The sequence below is a fragment of the Neopsephotus bourkii genome, unplaced genomic scaffold (genome assembly GCF_033783945.1).
Source record: "Neopsephotus bourkii isolate Nb327-2 ecotype Australia unplaced genomic scaffold, CSIRO-AGI_Nbou_v1 NB_214, whole genome shotgun sequence".
Lineage (NCBI taxonomy): Eukaryota > Metazoa > Chordata > Aves > Psittaciformes > Psittacidae > Neopsephotus > Neopsephotus bourkii.
The window spans coordinates 128,629-149,047 of record NW_026900726.1 but is presented as its reverse complement, the minus strand read 5'-3'; the positions used below and the strand labels follow the sequence as shown (position 1 = coordinate 149,047).

General features: G+C 46.6%; 1 protein-coding gene across 3 annotated transcripts in view; it reads right to left on the bottom strand.

Annotated features, from left to right (window-relative positions):
* IGSF3 (immunoglobulin superfamily member 3) overlaps positions 1-20,419 on the bottom strand; it is a 157,420-nt gene that overhangs the window by 103,337 nt on the left and 33,664 nt on the right. Inside the window, exon 2 of one of the 3 annotated variants that reach the window (XM_061344382.1) lies at positions 1,815-3,150. The exons of 1 other annotated variant lie outside the window; for it this stretch is intronic. Coding sequence is in view for 1 of the 2 variants with exons in the window: in XM_061344381.1 (XP_061200365.1) it covers positions 61-103 (43 nt within the window). In the remaining variant the exon portion in view is untranslated. Of the gene's footprint in view, positions 1-60; positions 381-1,814; positions 3,151-20,419 lie in introns of those variants that run through there. One more of the 3 variants, XM_061344381.1, reaches the window with a different exon arrangement.

Below are 20,419 nucleotides of genomic sequence, written 5' to 3'. Positions count from 1 at the left end.
CCCTGTGAGGTAGGACACCCGCCCCGTCCCATCCCTCCCCCTCCGCCGCCCGCCACTTACCGAGCAGGAGGAGGGAGGCGAGCTGCGGTCGCAGGGTCCGCATGGCTGCCGGGGCGCGGGGCGGCAGCCTCCCTTACCTCCCTCCGCGGGGCGCCGCGGGGCGCCGGCTCCCGGGACAGGCGTCGCGCCGTGCCCGGTGGCACAAAGGGAACGCGGCGGGGCCGGCACAGGGAGGCGCCAAGGCAGGCGAGGGCATCGCCCCCACAGCGAGGCGACCGCCGCGCCTCCCCTCCCCGCTCCGCGCCGACGGCTCCCTGGGGAGAGGCGGGAGGGAGAAGGCGCGTCTCGTCCGAAAAACAATAAATACGAGGAAGGGGGGGGGGGGGGGGGTTGCGCGCACAGAGCAACAACAAAAAAAAAACCCACCCCAAAAAGTTATAACAATAAGCTGGGCGCTGTGCCCACGGCCCGCCGCCCTCACCTGCCCACCCAGCCCTGCCGCCTCCGCGGAGTGCCCGGCACTTCCTCCGCGCAGACTAACTCCTCCCCCGGCCCGCCCCGCCACCAGCGACCGCTCCCCCCCCTCCTCACCCCGGCCGGCGAGCGAGGAAGGCGGGTAGCGGGATCTGGGATGCCCCTTCCCCGCGGGCTCTGCTGGGATGGGGGCGTCGAGGAGGGGTGCGGAGCGTGGTTGTGACAGGCTGTGGCGTGGGGCGGTGGAGCCGGGCTCGGGAAAGAGCCCGGAGGTAAAGCGGTTCCTTTGTTTTAAGGGGAAAAGAGAGTCCTCGGGCTCTCCTAGCAAACCCGGCTTCTTGGGAAATGGCATAAATACTCTCCTTTGTTCTCATGCAAACAAAAAAACAGCCGGGCTTTGCAAGTTTCGACCAAGTCGTGACCGTCCCACTGCTATGCGCTGTTATCGAGACCCTAAGCCAGGGCGGGCGTTCACGCCCGGTTGCCAGATGTGAGCCCTCTCTATGTGCGGGCACTGCTGCGCTTGGGATGCTGCTGAGGCAGTCAACATTACAGTGTGTCAACGGCAGAAATGCATTGGAAGTACATCCAGGAAATACTGGAATGTATAAACATGGCAACACGGGGAACTGGGGTTTATGTTGTTTGCAAAAAACAGAGGAATGAGAGAGTCCTCCATGGCACAGATGTTCCCAACATCCTTGCAAACAAAACCCCCAGTTGCTTGTTTGCTCACAAAAATAAGAGGCCAGAAGTGACAGCAATAGCAGTGTGAGGTCCCGTTCTAGTGCTCTATTCCTGCAAGGACCCTTGGAAGGAGACCCTTGTGTCTACACATGGAGTCCCCAGTGCATTCCCTTGGTGATGCAAACACAGGAGCTCCAACCCTCCTGTGTCACAGAAAGGCAGAAACCAGCACAGTTCCAAGCTATCTAATAAAAGATGCCAAGTCCTTAGAAGCTGAAGCCAGCAGAAGTCAGAAGCTGGCTGTCTCACCATATGGACTCGCTTCCCTACGTGGCTGGCATGACAGATGCGTTGGTAGCCAGCTCCCAGTGACCCAGCAAATTCTCTTTCTGCGGGCTAATAATGTTAAGCTGTGCCATTTGCAGAGTAGGGGGTTTAATTTGCAGCTTTGTCATGTTCTTTGAACGGAGGAGCCATGGAACAGAATAACCACAGACATACGGGAGAGAAAGGGTTAGCGTTGCGTTTGCACTGAAAATGAAACTAACGCTTTAGCCCTTAAGCTTTAATTACATCAAGACTACCTTCAAGTAAGATTTGGAAAAGAAACAGAGTTGATGATAAAAGCTAATAGAAAATACCAATCTATTTACCTTTTCTCTTAGATGATTTGAGGACTAAAACGTCATCCACTGGAATATTGCTCAGCTTGCTTTATGTTGTTCACGTGCAGCCTCCTTTCCAAGTCCTCATGCACAGGCCCATGAATGTTCAGAGCAAGCACCATGGGGCTACTTTGAAATACAAACTTTCAGCATCTTTAAATGGATGCAGGATAAAGACAGTGCTTCAAAAGATGCATAACTAGGGAAACAAATAATAGCAGAAGAAAAATAAAAGGCAAATTAAGAAATACAGGACACAAGCAGGAATTTATTTTTTTTTCCAGGATAAACTCAATGAAAAGGAAGTATTAAAGCTTGATGATACAAGGAAACTTTTTTAGATGGTCAGGGATATAAACCACAGACCCACTACATTCCTATATGGGCAAATTATTTCCACTTCCAGCTGAAGAGGGGGAGAAAAACAGTGGCATGATTCAGATGAGTTCCTGGCACAGGTCAGGGACCAGCTGGGAGCAGACCCCTGGTGTCTTGGCTCTGAATGCATTGCTTTCACCAGGAAGCCTGTTACAAGATAATTCAAGATGACTTTGGGGATGTTCCTGCTATTTCCAGGCACTGTGTGACTTTACAGTGTACGAGCCCAACAGGAGCAATAAAAATGCCCTGCAAAAATGTTATCAGCAATTCACTAAACTCACATCCTCTTCTCAGAGCGCTGGCAGGATATTGCATTAATGCATAGTAACAATAAAAATACAAAAAGACCATGGAAATGACATTATAGCATTATAAGATTAATCCAATTCCAGTCAAATTAGATTATAATAAGAACTCCTAAAGACTATTAATGGGAACCTGTGTTTCAAAAGCTTCATCACCTTTACGCATGTTCTCCTCCCTGACCCCAATAATAAAAATAGTGTGGTGTTTATGAGAACGCCTTTCTTCAGAGGACTTCACAAACACTCTTTTGGGGAAAATACTGGCCTCGCTCTTGCATCAGTGGGGAAACTGAGGATTGGGCAAGGTGGCTTTTCTAACCCTAAGTAGGCAGCCTGCCCTTGTTGGGCTTGCCTCCAGCATTTTGAGCTCTCAAGGTGGGGCTCTGGCTCCCAATGGATGTCTGTCCATCTGCACATCTTATTCACATGGTTGAAGAGGAACAAACACCACAGTCATCTCAAAGACAATATTTTTTCAAGCACATGGTTACTGCAAAGCAGCTTTCCAGGAAGACAGATCTGGGCTGCCTTGTCCTCCCAGCACAACTGAATCATTCAGCAGCTCTGCCCTCAGCAGCAGCTGGATCATTTTGGTCAGGCCATGTGGTTGCTCTTTGGCAGTGGGATCACTGCAATAGCTGGAGGCAGATGGGCGTGACTCAAGCAATGCTGATGATATACACGTTAGGTCGCAACCCACACCATCATCTTTCTTGTTGCTTCGTCACTGCCAGAAGTGTGCTCAGGCTTGTTTTCCCATTGCTCGCCTCAGCAGGCAAGGGCAGAGGCCGGACAGCGGGAACTTGCTTTCAGGGCAAAGGGAAAATTGTTCCCTATGCTGGCATTCTGTGCTCATACCAAGTCACAGGTGATTCCTGTTGGCCCTGCTTTCTCTAGCAGGAGAAGCACAAACAGTGGGTGTCTGAAGCCTGAGCAAGATGCAAGGCTGGGTGGCTGCTGTGCGGCCAAGGGCCAGGGTAGATGTCTCCAATCCTCTGGGCTGCCAGAGGCTGCTGTAATACAACAGCTGTGAGTGAGAGCTACATCCTTTGCCCTAGGAAATAAAAGTGATGTCAACATCCAGACTCCAGATATGCTGCTCCCCAGTGTGAACAGGCTTCCCATGAGGCACAAGACAGATTTGCAGCCTTCAGGAGCAAGCAGTGACCTGGCATGGCTAATGTATAGCAAAAAGGGGACTGGGCTCAACCAAGCAAGGAATGAGGTTCCCAATTCCTCCACAAGTCAGGAGGAGTGATTTGTTCCTGTGCGCAAAGAAAAGAGATAACCAGAAAATGAGGAGAGGGAGGTCCTACTGCAGTTGCAGGAGCAACTTCTTCCCTGAGGGCAGCAAGTCCAGCCAGAGCTGGAGAACAGTTTAAAAGGCTGTATCCTGTACCACTGGGAGCAGGGAGGATGTGTGTGCATCCACATCCCCCTCCTCTCAGAGGGCACCTGGGCATTTCAAATTGAGCAATCAGAATCAAACCATCCAGAAACAGAAAGCACTTTAAGAAACAATTGTCCTATGTGATTTGCCCAAGATCAAGCAACAAAATCCACACATTTCAGAGTGTTCTGGCTACTCAAAGCCTGAAGATGTGCTTGGGGGAAAGCCATAATCAGGCCAAAGCTCTTCTGCAACACTATGAAAGCAAGAAGAGACTCACCTAGAGCTAAAGCAGGGAGAAATGGCCAGAGCCATTTATTTTGGCTGAAACATTGCCTAAAACATTTTCTGCAGACCTTATTTACACTGGGAAGTTCTGAACATCAGTTTCACCCAGAGGAAAAAGAAGATATTTATATTTAATGGCCAACATTTAAGCTCCTTTAGAATGAGCTGGGAGGTTGCAGTTGGAACAGAGAGGAAATCCTTAGTGCCCTGGCACAAAGCAGCAGTGCTCCCATTGCAGGGAAGCTGGCATCTGTAACTAAACTAAGGTTTTGAGTGCAGCTCAGCCTAGATTGCACTCCAGGACCAGTATGCCGGTTAATGTGTGGCACCAAGGCAGTTCCCAGGCAGCTCTGTGAAGGAATTCCCATTTGTGTGACCTGGGCAGAGGGATGAGGAGAGGGAGAATGAGGGAGAACAAAAAAAAAGCCCAAACAACCCTGTGTAAAGATAGATCGATGCATTTCCAGATTTTCAGGACATCTGTCAGCAAGCCCCAGAGTATATGGCAGCTAATCCCTTTGCAGATTTTCTTTTAACTGTTGCTTGACAGAAGAGGATGCCAATTTTTTTCATAGATGTACCCGTGTCTGAAGTCTCACTCTGCCTGAGGTTATGATCTATCTGTGAGGAAAAACATTACACTACTAGCTTGGGAAATTACATTAGGTAAAAATCTCACTAAGAGAAGTGAGCGGCAGCTTCGAGCTTTGGAGTATACACAGAGCAAAAGATGTTTCCTGAAGGGCAAGAAGGCCAGAGGTGAGGCGGCTACATGACTTGCTCCCACCTTCTCTGACACCCCTTCTGTCTACCTGCTCACTCCTGGGCTGGGCAAAACCAGTGCAGGGGAGAGGGCTGCAGGGCTGGGCTGGCAGTAACAGCTCTGGCTTCAAACCCCTGCTAAAGAACTGTAGAAGTGTTCCAACATGTCCCCTCCAGATGCAGCTGGAGCAGCAGTGGGACTTGATGCACACTTTGGGATCTGAGGATAATGCAGAGCTCCACTGTTCCTGGTTTAATTCTCAAACACTGTGTATTGTGGAGTTCAGCTTTTGCATCGTTCCTCTTCTAAGGGCAGGCAGAAAGCACTCCGTAAGTCTATTCTGTACTGCAGTGGTAAAACATCTTGGTCCTGACATGAGCATGCATAAATGACGGAACGGACTGCCCTTCGGTGCCAAGAGGACCAGGCTCATTAAGCACAGATGACACAGACAAAGCCTCAGGTACACCTTTGTGGCCAGCTAGATCTGCAGCTGCTGCTGGGACCTTCAGAGCTTCTGTAGGCTCTGTCTGAAGTTCAAGCAGGAATGAACACATTGGTTTGCTGCTTTCTAATCCTACCTACCAAAATCAAGCCCATCTCCCAGTTTTGTGCTGTTTTGATGGTTAATTCAGAACTCCCACACTTTGAATGTGTGCCAGAATAAGTTAAGTGAGTAAAAGGTTAATTTCAGGCCTCATGATTACTGATAGAGTACAGTTTATCTTTGTTTTCTTTCCCCCCACGATGAAAAGTGACATAGAAAAGTAGGCAAATGGACATTTCCATTATCAACTTTTTTTCAATGGCAACCAACAAAAAACTGAGTGATTCAGCAGTTAAAATTAAAAAAAAAATCACTTTTGCCAAGTACACTTTCAGCCTCCCATCCCACAAGACTTCAAGCTCCCGGTTGCACTTCGCATTTTTCCACAGAATCATTTTTAGGAAAGAAACTCTTAATTCCTGGACCAAGCTAACAATGTGAGACTCTTTGGGTGTGTCTGAATTCTTTCTAAACAGTCCTGGGCAACTGTACAGAAAAAAAAAGTCTCTCATTTATCTGCTGTCATTTATCTTAAGAGATTTCTTTCATCCAGTTGCCTACGACAAACACTTTGATTGTTACTCTGAGAGAAATATGTAATCATTAGGTTTCAGAGTCCACACCTTTATTTCTGCGATGAAAACCGATTCATACCTCTCTCAGTATTGGCCTAACAGCAAGACAGGAGTAGATGTTGGAAGATATTTTGCTGTGGATGTTGGTCACCTTTATGTAATAATCAAATGATCTGGGACTCACATAGGAACTCCCAGGACTGTTTTTACATTTCAGAATCATTGTATAAACCCTAACACATTCATGACAGCAGGAATGAAAGCCCAAGAGTCTCATCTTCTACCAAGGTTCCTGAATGTTAAATTGCAAGATTTGCCCCCTGGTTCATCCCCTCCACCACCTTGTTCTCTTTCTCCCCCAGCATTTCATCTCCTGCTCCAAGGAGCACACCTTCATGGGGTCACTGTTCCCAAACACAGCAGGCTTTGCTATTTCACTTCCAATTTGAACTGAAAGCACACAGGACAGGCAATCAGATACCTGCCTGCAACATAAACAGGCAATGAATGCCTTCTCTACTTCACTGTAAATGACTCAACACCTCCAACTTCTCAGCTCCCAGAGTCTCCTGAGGAAGGCAATGGGTTTTGTGCATTAGTGTTGCAGCCAGGTATTGTGAATTAGTGCACTGGCAGAGGAAACAGTGCCCCTTCTTCTTGAGGTGAGCTATAGGTAGGAGCTTGTCCAAGCACCACTGCACTGCCCTTACAACCATAAAGTCCGCAGGCCTGCAGGTTTTCAACCTAGCAAACCTATATCCACAGAACAAAATGGAGTCAAAAGCCCTTTTGGGAGCACTAGGAATACCTCCCTCCCCCCCTCCTCTTTAGCATCATCCCTTGAAATTCTGTGCAAATGAGAAACTGTGTTGAGGACAAACCCACTTGGTTTCAGTATGGGGCAGGGAGTGACCTTGGTTCACCACTTTCCATCTTGCCCACTTGACATTATCTTGCACCTCAGAGGCATCATGCCTGGGGGAAGCGAAGCGACCATCATACTCCAGAGCTTCTTCAGCTTCCTCAGCTCAGCCTGCCAACAACGTGTACTTGAAACAGCAGCAGCCAGCATGGTTTTGTGCCTGTTCCTCACTTCCCAATGATGTTTTCTTGTGTGCTGAGAAAAGTTCCTTGGCCACACATGATGAGATACTTGCTGCTCATGAATGAGTTAAAAATAACTTCCCATGTCTGAAAGCTTGTTTGGTGTTACATTCCCCCTGCACCCTGTCACTTCTTTATACTCCTGGCCCTGGGGAGGAGGAAGCCCAGGCCCTTGCCGTGATCTGCCTCCTGCCCCAGCAGCGGCTGCATCACTGAAGATGAGATGGGCACAGGGTGAAGCTAGGAGAAGAGGCAACAGGTCTGCAGAATGCTTACTGCCAGGCTTTTGCTGATTTGCTGTCCTCAGCAGTTTGCTGCCTGAAAGCAACCTCTGTGACTAAAGCTGGCCCTGATACAGTTACTAAATCCTAGGTGTATTATCTTACTCCTACTTTACCCCAATGGAAAAGACAGCTCAAGGGGCAGAGCAGGTGAGAACTGAGGTCATAGCCCCCTCATAAACACCCAAGGGATGCCGACTTTGACTTGTTATTAGCTAAATCACCCTGGCCAGCCAGTGCGAACAGGTTGTCATCTGCAGTGCTGGAGCCATCCCAATCATGCTGCCACATGGAAACGTGATTTAGAGCAGAGCTGCACACTGAAAAGCTGAAACATATGCCAGATTCCCTTGCTAACCTCCCTTGACAGATAGATAAGATGTAGCACAGCCTTCTTCCCCAGGGGAGAAGGGAACCGTCACTTGCCCTAAAAAGGCTTGTGGTTCCAGCCAGTAGAGTTCAGCAGCTGCTTTTCAAGAAGAGCCATTCCCTTTGCTTTATTCAGTTTGGGTTTTTTGAAGTATGTTTGAATTCCTCTGCAGTCACACATTTTAAGCTGGAGCTAACACTGCAATGGGCAGCTGGAACTGGGGAAGGAGTGTCATCTAATGCCTGTCCACCAGCACCAGACCTCATCCTGGGAAGACAGAAGAGATGGCAACAGCCACTCTGGCAGCAAGGAAGAGGTCAACCTGACCTTGTGCTCTAGCCTGGGCTTTCCTCCTGGCTTGCTTTAGGACAAACAGCTAGCTTCTGCATCCCTCTTTACCTTGGTTTCCACCCCAGTAGGAAAAAGTAATGCTCACTGCAGCATTTCATGACTTTTCTTGGAAGCCCCCCTGCCAGAAGAGGAAGAGCTGCCAGTACCTGCACTGCACTTGGACCAGGCTGCAGGGGCACAGAGACAGACCTCACCTCAGAGGTTCTGACAAAACCAAAAAAAGAACAGGTTTTTATCACCATACTCCTGAGACAAAAAACAACCAGAAAAAATACCCGAAGCAAAATGGGAGTTTTGCAAGTGTGTCACAGAGTAGCGACAGTGCCTGAGAAGGAGCAAGGCAGGAGTTTTGCAACTTGGTTATGAGCTCTACTTTCACCTCAGCAGTTAAATACAATGGCATTCTAATACAAGCATGGTGTCATTATGTTGTTTCACAACTCACATGGATGGGATGGTCCTTACCATTCGTAAGAGGAAGCTTCCTTGTACCAGCAGGACATGCCTTGCCCTGTCTCTGAGGAGCGGCGTGATTTTGGAAGCTGTCATAGCCCCTAGGAGCAACTGGCATGGACTGGGGTGGAGAAGGGAAGAGGAAATGCCCTGATTCACAGTTATCGATCAGTAAGCAAAGCAACAGCAGATGGATGTGGATAGGGGAGCATAAAGAAGCCATGAGGCAACGTTAGTCATCATGATTAAGCCACAAGAGTGTCTAACATTCGCAGTTATTTAGTTTACTTGTTTGTAGACACACACAACAGGAACTTAGAGGAAGTGTGAAAAAGGATGACAACAGTGTGTTGTGGATGTTCACAGCGGCAAAAGCGGTCATACAGGTACAACCCAACAATGTTTGTCTGAATAACTGTGAAGGGAAAGCTGGCACAGGCTTCCATGCCTCCGAAATTACTTGGGAAAGGGCATCTGGAGAGCTGTGAAGATGTGGGAAGTCAAGGCAAATGAGAGGGAGCCAAAAGGCCAAGCACAAGGGGGATGACCCAGTCCAGCATCATTTTGAGGGATGTCTTTATAGCTCCCCTATTGAGGACAGAGGAAAGGGCTCTGGCTGTTATGTGGTATCAGGAGTCTCAGTGAGTGGTTTGGCACACAAATGGCTAGGGGAAGACCATGCATAAGCAACATAATACAGGACAAGGTTGTGTGGATGGGAAGACAGCAAGGCAGCCAGGGTAGAAGGACCATATGTGTGGTAGCCCTGAGTGATGGCCATGTGGTATGGGGAGACCGTAAAAGTCTGGTGCTAGGTGGAAGAACTGAGCTTGGCATTGCTCAGAATGCTGAGCCATGATCTTGAGCTTTTGACAGCCATCTATAAAAAAATAACAAAGAAACAGAATTAGATTTTAATTTGGACTAAAGAAGATGGATGTAAAGATGAGACACAGGTTGACATGTTCAACATAAGGGTAGTGGTTAGACTTGTGTTGGTAGGTGAAGCCGAGGAGCTGAAAGAGGTCCTGTTCTACCCTCTCAAAGAGGCAAGAAAGTTGTTAAGGAAGGAAGGTGGTAACTTGAAGGACAGCAGGTTTACTTAATCTCCACAACAGTATTTCCACCTGAGGTGATTTGCAGGGCCTGAAATGAAAGTGCCTATGTTGAGAGAGAGAAAAGGGTGGGATCTCTGACTCCATATTTTGTGTATCTTTCCCTCCTTTTCAGGTCAGCCAGTAGAAGCCCTGCAGCAGGTACATCCTGAAAAGAACAACAGCTATCCTTAACCTTCAGCACACAGTGGTCCTACATCTGCTCGTGAAACAACCAGCCTTCTTGCAGGACAGCACATGCATAAAGCTTTGCAGGATGTGGCTTTGAACAGGATGTAGTGGGGTACATGTTAGAGAGAAGTCATCACACTGAGCCATCCCACTTGCAGCATGGACCTTGCAGTCCTGCCAGACAGAAAGCAGCATAACTAGGTAGAGCTCCCAGAAGGGAAATTACAGTCCAAATATGTTTTCTGTATAGGAAATCCAAAAGAAGAAGAAGAAAAAGAAGCCCTTATCTATATTTATAAGACAAAGCCTACATGAATAAACCTCTTAACACATTTTTCTGGCCACTAAGTTTATATATTTAATAGGTTTTTCTGGTATCACTTAAAAGTAGATCACCACCATGCAATGATGCCTGCTGCACTCTTTTTCTGGCATCCTCACTAGCTCCCTTCACCCGTGCCCTCAGTAACTAGAGCAACGTATGTTATTCTCACCAGACTGCAAGAGAGGATTTTTCCTTTACTAGGGAACTTTTGCTACAAAGCTGCTTACCTCTTTTTTCCATGCTCCATTCTTTCCAACTTAAAGAACAGAGGAGACACTTTCCAGAAGAGAAGGGAAAGCACATATCCCACTGAAACCCTCCTCCCAGCATTAGCATCCTGGGGCTGAAGATCAGCTACTCTGCCCTTGAGCACGGAGCATAGATAGCAGAAACGTGCACAGGTCTCCAATCAGCCTTAGTGCAAATGGGAACCTGGCCCTTTATGCTGTGGGCAGTGTGGCTAATGTCTATATTACACCTTGACAAAAGTTTATAGAGCAATGGAAAAGCAAGTAGCTGCCTTGTCAGCATTCCCAGGTTGTTTCACTCCCTACTCTTTAACTACCTCCTTATCCGGAGAATAGCTCTTAAGGCCCAAAGAGTCCTTCCTGTGCATTGCTTCTCCGCTCTGGTGAGTGCTCCAGCACAAGCATTCTCTCAAGCAAGGTCTTGCCAATTACTGATAGACTTACTGTAGCATACAAGCCCTGCAGGGTTATCTCACCCCTGAGCCACAACTACTTGGGTTTCCTCCTTTCTAGTACCTGCATCCTTTGCGATGCAAAGAACAGAGCTCTTTCGGCCACTGCAGAAAACTTTAGAGGGAGAGATGTTAGCTGTAGGTAACCAAAGAGAGAGTGCATCCATTGAGTTCAGGGACAACTTTGGAATAAGTGCTTTGTAACCAATACACTCCTGCTTTCCACTTTTCAAGTATTTGGACTTCTGACTAACCTCTTCCCCATTCCACAACAGTCCATATGTTGTGGGCAGAGGTTTTATTTTGTTGCTTTGTTGTCTCTCACTTCCTTATTAAATACAGTAAGTTTAAACTGCTGCCTTCTCTCAGGAGGGAAGAAGTGAGTTACTGTGGTGTCACTCCTGTGTTCCTGACCTAGGAGAAGAAAAATTGTGGAACTGCTCTGATTTGCCTCTGCAAGGAATAAATATCTTGCACTGATTCTTAAGCTGTAGCTCACTGTAGGCTCCCCTCTGTTTCCTCCATCCACTTCCCCCTCTTTAGGACAAAATAACTGCCTCTTCATCCCAAGAGATTTATCTATTCATTTTTGTGCATGGGGAGAAAAAACATTTCTTCCCCCGCAACAATGCAGCTAACTCTGGGGTAGAGCATGACAGCTATTTCACAGCACAGAAGGAGTGGCAGAGAAAATGTAGTTGGTTTTGCCTGCAGAGATGGAGCAGCAGATTGGAATGGCAAAAACTGCAATTTAACTGGAGCCTTGAGAAATCCTTCAGGATTTTCATAATTTAGCCCAAAGAAAATATAAAAAACCCCTTGACTGTAAAAGCTGCATCGCCAAAGCATGGGCTGACTCAAAGGGAAGGGCTTTATTTAGCTAGGTGCAGCACTACCTACTAGAGCACCTATGTATTTCTTAGAAGTCTTTTCATCTCTCAAGTGAGTAAGCCCATTTCTGCTTACTTGTGAAACCAGGCAAGCTCAAAGGCAGAAGTATGATAGTTGCAGGTGAAATAGGAAAGGTTGCTGCTCCTTCGCATGACCCAGGTGCAGCTCACAAGGCAGCCATCTCATCTGATTAGAGGGTGTGATACTCATGTGGGAACTCATCAAAAGCACTTTTTCTCCTGGTATGACTTCTAACACAGGCATTAGCCAACACTACCCCTTCCTTCCTCACTATTTCCTTGCCCAAACCTGCTCCAGAAAATGAAAGGTTCAGCAGAACTGCATCCCCATCAAATCTGGCTCAGGGACTGAGCCTGGCTGAGAATACAGTAAGGTAGAAGTGCTTAGGTATCACAGTGATTAGCTCAATATAATTATGTGCTCAAGACATTACAGTTAATTTGAGGGCTCTGAGTTTTGAAGCAGGCAAAAGCAAACCCTGTCTACACTGGTAAGAGTGGAAGGTCAGGAGATGGGAGAGGTAGGTTAAACAAAAATTGGCCTTCACCAGGCCCACATATATCAATGTCATTCATGTATGAAGTCGAAAATAGAATAGATATTCTGTGCATATCCTCAAGGATAAATGCAGCTAAGAGCCCTGCACCATCCCTGCCTGCCAGCTTCATTCTCTGCTCCTTTGGTGGGAGGTGCACTGATAACTGCACACACAAACACAGCTCCACATGACACTGGTAGTCAGAAGGGGGAATATGCTCCTTGATTTCATGCAACACCAGGAGTCCCATATCCCATACAACTCAGGGGAGCCCTGGATGTCCCTGCTCTTCCTGAAAGCATCTCTGCAGTCCTAGCCTCTGTCAGTGGCCAGCCAGGGCAGGGTACTGAATGTTTCTGCTGGAGCTAATTTTCAGTGCAACGTGCTTCTCTGCCCAGCAGCTTCATGCAGCACAGTGCCAAACATCTACAGCAAGAGAGCGGCTTGGCAGAAACACACCATGCAATAGCTCAGTTATCGTTGCATCCCCAAACATGGGTATTCTGCTTTTCATTACAGGGGCCTGGCTCAAAGTCTGGCTCTTTCATGCTATCGCACATGGCTGTATGAGAGGGATCCAGAAGACAAAGCAAAAGATCTGGGGATGTTGTAAACAAAATCTGAAGACACAGAAAGTCACATACCTCTCCCACTGCCAGAAATCAGCTCTAGGGAAGGGGCAGGATGTTCCTTCCAGTCACTTGCAAGCCCCGTGTTCCTTCTCTCCAGCCCTGGCCACTTTTATTCCTTTGCCTGGAAGAGGTCTCTGAGTAAAAGATGATAGATCAGGAGCAAAAGAGTAACTGTTGCATTATGAAGCATCCAGTCATAACAAGGGAATTAGATTTTGATCTGCTTGCTGAAGTTTGGTATTTCTACTCTAGTACCTGGTCAATTTGTTGCCAACATCTGTATAACATCAAACATTCACATTTATATGGAGAATGTATAATTAAAGCTTGCTGCATACAACTGCGAGAACTTTCTCATATCCTCCCTAAACTGCACTGCAACCCCCAGATGAGGGCTGGGAGCCAAAATGGAAAAACTCCGGCATAAATATTTAACTAACTTGAGATATGTATCCTTCAACTATTAGCTAATTATTTTGTGCCAGCAGTAAAAGGCATCTGGTTTGTTAGCGCGGGACACACAAGGATGCTGCAGGTTGGACATATAAGTGGGAAATGAAACGTGATTTTGTGCTAATTAATATTAATGGATGGATTGAGGACCAACATCTCTGAAAATACAACCTCACCAGGAGCCCAAACATGATTCATTATGATTAGTGCTGGAGTGACAATCATTACCAGTCTCAGAAAAGCCTCTGTTTCATGCAGCATCTCTTTGGAAAATCTCTTCATTCTTTTGGAATTAAGCATCTCTTAATTGGCTTCTGGAAGAAGTGAGGATGATCAGGGGAGGTAGATTCAGACCAACCTGCAGGTATGTGTTTGATTATCACCCTGGAATAGGCATGATAGTAACAATTCCTTTGTGTGCATACACTGAGGTTCCCATGCTTCGGTTGGCTTGCCGATGCGATAGCCATAGCCTGCAGACAAAACCCTGCCAAACTTCTTCCTATCCCTCAAAACTCAACCCTTTCACCCCTTTGTCCCTTTTCCTCCAAACTTGGTCCCTTCTTCCCTAGACACCACTCACTTTGCTGCTGTTTCAGACTGCCTTGGCAGCCAGCTAGCTCACCTCTGAGGCCTTGTGCCTGAATTGAGTGTGTTTCCCCTGGGAAGGCGAAAGTTTGTCCTCTCTTTCACACAGTGGCTCTCTGGGGTGTGCTCACCATGGAGCCAAGGGAAAGTGTGGTTGGTTACTAGGGCAGCTTTCTTCCTTAGCCAGCATACAGCCATGTGATAGAAATTGCCATTCTGCTTCCTTCTTTCAAGTCTCCATGGGTTGCTCTCTATTCCTAAAACATGATAGCCATTAACAGAAATGTTTGTCCTTATATAAAGATCTTGAGCAACCGTCATTCAGTAGCCAGGTGCTTTGCTTAGTTATCCTGTCACTGAGCTCCAGCTTTGAGTGTCTGTGCTGACAGAGCTGCAGCTTTAGCAGGGCTCAAAAAGAAATGCTATGCTGTCTTTGGTTAACTCTGTTCAAAGAGAAGATCTCCAGTTTGGTTTCTGCCCTTGAAGCAGCTCTTGAGCTTGCATTATTATATACATTTGGGAAATATATTGAGGTTTTGGATTGCATCTATCTTTTTTCTACCTAGGAATTTACCACTCATCCCACCATTCCCCAACTGTTTCTTTGCTGTGTTCTCCGTTTCTCAGTCCATTTTCTACTAACAGCTGACTAGTCTGCCAGCTAATTTCCCTCTGGTCTTGAACGAACATCAGCAAAAAATCAGCTGAAGCTGAAAGCCTGGTGCTGCTTTATACTATAATTTTTCTGAATCAAGCAAGTCCAAAAGAGCCACTAGGACCATTAGTATATCTCCAGAAAGGGAAGACAACCACTGTCTCTGAACCACCGTTGCAGTTCCCATTAGTACAGCTTTAACATTGCCACTCCTGCATTGTCTTCACAACTCTCTCAAGTCTTTGTAAAAGCAGTCATGTCACTGAAGACTAACAGCAAAAGAGCAACCGATGTGCAATATGTGCTGGGGGCTTATGATGGGGATCGGAAACTGGATCTAGGAATCCTTCCCCAAGGCAGTCTGTCATGTCTTGTGATTTTATGTAAAACCCCTTATATTTCCTCCCATGTTGCTCAAGATTTGATGGAAAACTGGGTTAACAAAAATGTAAAGAATCCCTCAATGCAGCAGAGACTGCTTCAGAGCCAAGCTTCCCAGGGGAAATAAATGATGAACAAAACCAAACAACAGCACAGCTCAAATGATTCCTTCCCTCACCACAGTCCTGAGATTTCGTAATTGCTCCCTTCATGGCCATTTTGGTTTGTAATATGCAGAGTAAAGATTTCCATTATAGCTGTGTTTACTTAATCACTATAATTTTTTTAAGTGAAGTTCAGGCTGTTGAAAGCACCAGGCTGCCAGCCCCAAGTAAATTAACCATCAGCAAGTTGCAGCTAGAGGCTGCTCTGCTCTGATCCTTAGCAAAGGGTTTGCTCCCCAGCAGTCTCTTGGTTCTCAGATGGATCACTCACCTCTGGAAGTAAGAAGGCTATTTAACATGTTACACCCTTTACCTTATCAGGCAAAATGAAGACTTCTTCTTGTGTCTGTGTTTAAAAAACCCCTGATATCTGGGAACGGGATAATCATGGGGACATCTGGGACAAGTCTGACATCCATCAGAGGGAAGCTAGACAACTGCCAAATGCAGAATTCATTTCAGAAAACAGCAGGACATCAACTACATCTGCAACACAGTCTTTCCAATGAGGTTACATTGAATATTCTCATCGTGCATGGCAGAATATCCTGGTATGAATATTTAATCATGCAGGGCAAATATAAATAGATTGAAATTCTAAGTGATGACAACTTTCAGATGACCTGGGCTGAGACTAGAATCTGTGATTTCAGATGGGAAGGCTCCACCTCCCATTCCCCTCCTCCCAAGCCACTGATCCCCTAGCATGGGAAGTGGGAAATGCCTTAGCCTTTACAAAAGCAGCAACAGCTGCCACACAGGGGTCTTTCTTAAGACAAGCACATGGAAACAGAGTCAGTACCTGTAGCTGCTGGAACAAAGGCACTTCCTTGGTGAGAGCATATGAGATTGGCTGTCACTTAAGGCACTTGGCAACATCATTTGCTTGGCACTCTCATGGTTTCCAGCATCCCAATCACTATGTTCAAAACCAAACCAGCTATTGCCATTTTCAAGTTGGACTGATCTGAGCTACTGTGCAAAGCCACTGCATCCTGTTTGCTTGTAACTTTTTGGGAATAAAAGATCCAGCCTCTGAAACATAATCCAAGAGTGCAGTAGATGGACTTCCTTGGCCCTAGTAGAACTAGGATTCCCAGCAAGCATCTCAGTCTAGTGGGCCCCCTTCACACAGGCATCTCTGAACTCTCAGCCGCCACACCTCCCAAATTCTGTACAGATGAGAGATGGGAAGAAAAAGATGTGCATGTGCATTGATTCAAGGAGAGAATATAGACCAGTTCCATCACAGAATCAGATGTCCAAATATCACAGAAACAGCAGAAAGCGGACACCTCAGTTCTTCTGGCCTGAAGCTACTGCAGCACTGAGGCCCAGTGCATAATCAGACAAAAAAAGATATACATTGTCAAGAAGACAGGGCATCAACAAGCTATTCCTTTCTGTAGTTAGAAGTGCAAATTCCTCTATTCCCTTGTTTAAGTAACTGTAGCTCATATCATACTTTCTGCTGATAGGAATATAATTCAGTCATTTCAGCAAGGTTGTCAGGCACCATGAATGGTCCCTGCATTGACAGCTTCAGGTATCATCCTCATTTCCTGGTGGGAGAGATTCAAAAGTTCAATACCATCTCTGCTTGCAGAAACAAATCCTCATAAAGTGAAGCTATCATAGCAAATATTAGTGAACATCTTTGCTTCACAGAGAGGTGGAGGGGCGTGTGCAAGAGAAATCTCACTGTACAGGCAACAGGCAGAGATTAGAAGAGCACTAAGTGGCCAGGTGGTGAAGGAAACCACTTCTGATTTACAATTGCAATGATTGCAATGAATAGGGAGAATCTATGATTAAAGACATGCCTGAAAATAACAGTAATGATTTCCACTTGTATGCCTTTGATCAGACAATTTCACAGTATTCTATAAGTGAAATCTCCAAATATCTCTGCAAAGTTGGAAAGCCTTCTACAGACAGGAACATGTCAGAAATAAATAGCAGCTGAATGGTGTTAGATAGGTGATGGCTTAGATAAGTCATTCTCTCTTGGAAGATTTGCTTCTAGAGATAGAATTTGACCCAGTTAAAAGACAGGAATGTAGCTCAATGTGAGCTATACTGGACTACATGCACAAATTACAAATCCAGCCCCTTCTGTTCTCATTTCCGTAGGTGAAAGTGCCAATAAGGGAACTAATCACCTGCCTGTAAGGATGATTTTAAAAGATGGAGACATTGCCCATCAAGAACCCCACTGGGACTTATCAACACTGCTGGTAACCACCAGGATGTAAGAACCGTATTTTCAGTCACTGTCTCCATAGGATTAGTTTGAATTAACCATCTGGAGTGGAAAAATATATATCCATTACCATGCCCTTGTTCACTACATTCCCTGGGACCATCACATCCAGCCATAAGCTGAAGAGTCCTGGACACATCACCCCACCTGCCTCTTTGGAAACCAGGACCGATGTAGGCAGCTGTTGCCCAGGTTTCACTGGGCTTTGCAGCTAAATCCCACCCAGGGGCAGGAGATACTACTGAGTATTTCTCTGGCAATAGGGGAGGTGGACCCAAAACTGGACAAAGTGTATGATTTTCTGTGGTAAGACAATTGTTTATGTTTGGAAAGCTTCAAACAGTTATGTTTGGTCTTGCTTGGGTGCTGGTGGAGTTACATATGTGTGGGGTGCTGAGAGGGTTAAACATGGCTCGTCACTTATTTCACTTACGAGTATGTTCATCCTTCTGTCACCAAGAAAGAGCCCAAAATACATTCTGATATTCAGATCTGCTATTTTAGCTTGTGCTTTTCTCCATTATTCGGTGAACAAGAAATAGCTTTTCACTGGTTCAGAAGCTACTTGTATAGTATTTTTCGAGGATAAGTTGTAGGGGTCAGACACCCCAGCTTCACTGTTATGGTTGATAATCATAATTCCTGGTCTTCCTCAAGAGCCAGTAATAAGCTGCCTGCATTAATCCTCTTTAGATGTTTGATTTGGGCGTATCTGTCAGCAAACGGATTGTATAAATATAAGGTTTGATGAAAAAATCCTTATACTGAAATAAAACCAAGTGCAGTTTTACCCCTGCTCAAGAAAAGGAAAACATTACCCAGCAAGTCAAATGCTGGAGATGCTCTCCAGGTGGCCAGAGGGACCTTTCTCCAAAAGAGATGGCAGTCCTTGATCTATTTAGGGCAATGTCAAAACACCATCCTTAGACTTAGAATTTAAATATATTTTGTGAGGAAAGATTACATCTGCCCGAACTCCCTGAAAGCCTTCACAAAGGAGACTACATGTAAAACCAGTGTGTCGTTCCTCCCTCACTGCCACTGTCCACTGCCCTGGGGACACTCTCTTCCAAGCTAGTAAAACAACATGGATAAAAAACAACTCTGTCTTCACCCCTGTGCCACCACCAACAGCTGCAGTTTCTAGTATAAACACATGAAACAGCCCAAGCCCCACTGTGTGTTGCCTGTTCAGGTCCCCCAAACCTGCCTGGCAGAGGCACCCCTTTGACTTCTTCCATGACCTGTTTCACTATGAGAAACCCCAGGAAAATGTTCACTTGCTTACTGGGGGGTCCTTACCTGCTAGGTTAAAGCCCTGAGCAGGTCAGAGGAAAGCTACATGGGTTGCAGCAGCAGCAGTAGGCTGGCTTAGCTGCCAGGTGAGGTTCTGCCTGGAGGGATGTTGTTGGTGGGCTTTGGGGCAGGAGGGCTGTGGCTGCAGCAAGGTACAGGGATGATGAGATGGTGAGCCTGGGCATGGCACACAGGCAGACCTGAAGTGGGTTGGTTTGGCCACAGCAGCGGAAATGCTGAAACAACGCAGAGGCCATTGTGTGTTTGGGGCTGTGAGGACCAGGTACAGCCAAGGAGGGGAAAGAAGGATGACAGCTGGGCCTGTGGCCCAGCACCCACTGTCACCCTGTTCTGCAGAAGCAAGATGTGCAGGCAGAGTTCCTCCACCCCAACATTCTGCGGGCTGTGGGAGGCAGCTGGGCACAGCACGCCTCTGCACACAGAAGCAATGTGGTGAGGGGCAATCAGAGCACAGGCTTTCCATTAGCAGCTGAAGAGAGATCAGCTGTGTGAGCCCTCCAGCCAGCCAGCCAGCCAGCCCAGAGCAATGACTGCAGGAGCATGTTTGACCTCTGATTTATTCCTTTGGTAAGTGGTCATCAGCAGCGGTAGCCTCAGTGAGCATCGAAACACCCTCTGCTCCTTCTCTCTTAGCCTCCCTCACTGCCCCGTTTTGTGTGCTTCTCTTTGAGCTTCACCAGGGTTTGTTAGATGGAGTAAAGCCACACAGTTATTGCTCTGTCTGCCTGATTCATCCTCTTACCGCTGTCTGTGCCTCTAACAGGTGCTCTGTTAACTGGATCCTGCTGTGTTTAATGGTCTCCCCTGCCCCATGTAACATACTTACATACTTTCTGTGAGTCTGCTGGCCTGATGATATTCCCGTTGTAAGGTCTCTGACAGCGGCTCCAGGAAGGGTCATGCAGCTCCTGTAATTAAAACAGGGTGAAAAGGCAATTCCTCTGCTTACCTAGAGGGAAAACCAAAATGGGGATGAGGGGAAGGACATCGTTTGCTGCTAATATGAGGGGTAATGAGACAAAGCTGAAAGATCTTTAGTTTACTTGTTGACATGGAGTTGCACCAGAATTCATCAGGCCCTGTGCTATCAACAGATCACTCAAGTAACATGAACAATTATGCTTATATATGGAAAAAATATCTTCACATTTGATATCTTCTGGCCTTATTCCCTCTCTAACTTCCCTGGAATAACTTAGCAAGGCCTGGCACACCAAGCAGAAATGTCTATTTCAGTTACACCCCTTGCTGTCATCCCCAATTCTGCAAACAGCAGAAGCAGCACTTCTTAGAAACATCACTGAGCACACCTCATCTGAGTTTGTCCTGCCAATTTGTTATCTGGGATTATTGTAAGGCTATGTGTATGCTGCTACCATCCTCTGCATTTCTTCTAGTGCACATCTGTGTCTGATCTTGGTGTATTTCAAGTGGAAAGTTGTCAAGGCAGAGAGACATCCTCCTGGGTAGCATATGCACACTGTGTCCCTGTTACTGGGGGACTCAGGGAGGAATTTCCCAAATGCAGAGGTTGGTGAAAGGTCCAATATTGTTTTGCCAACATTGTCTCC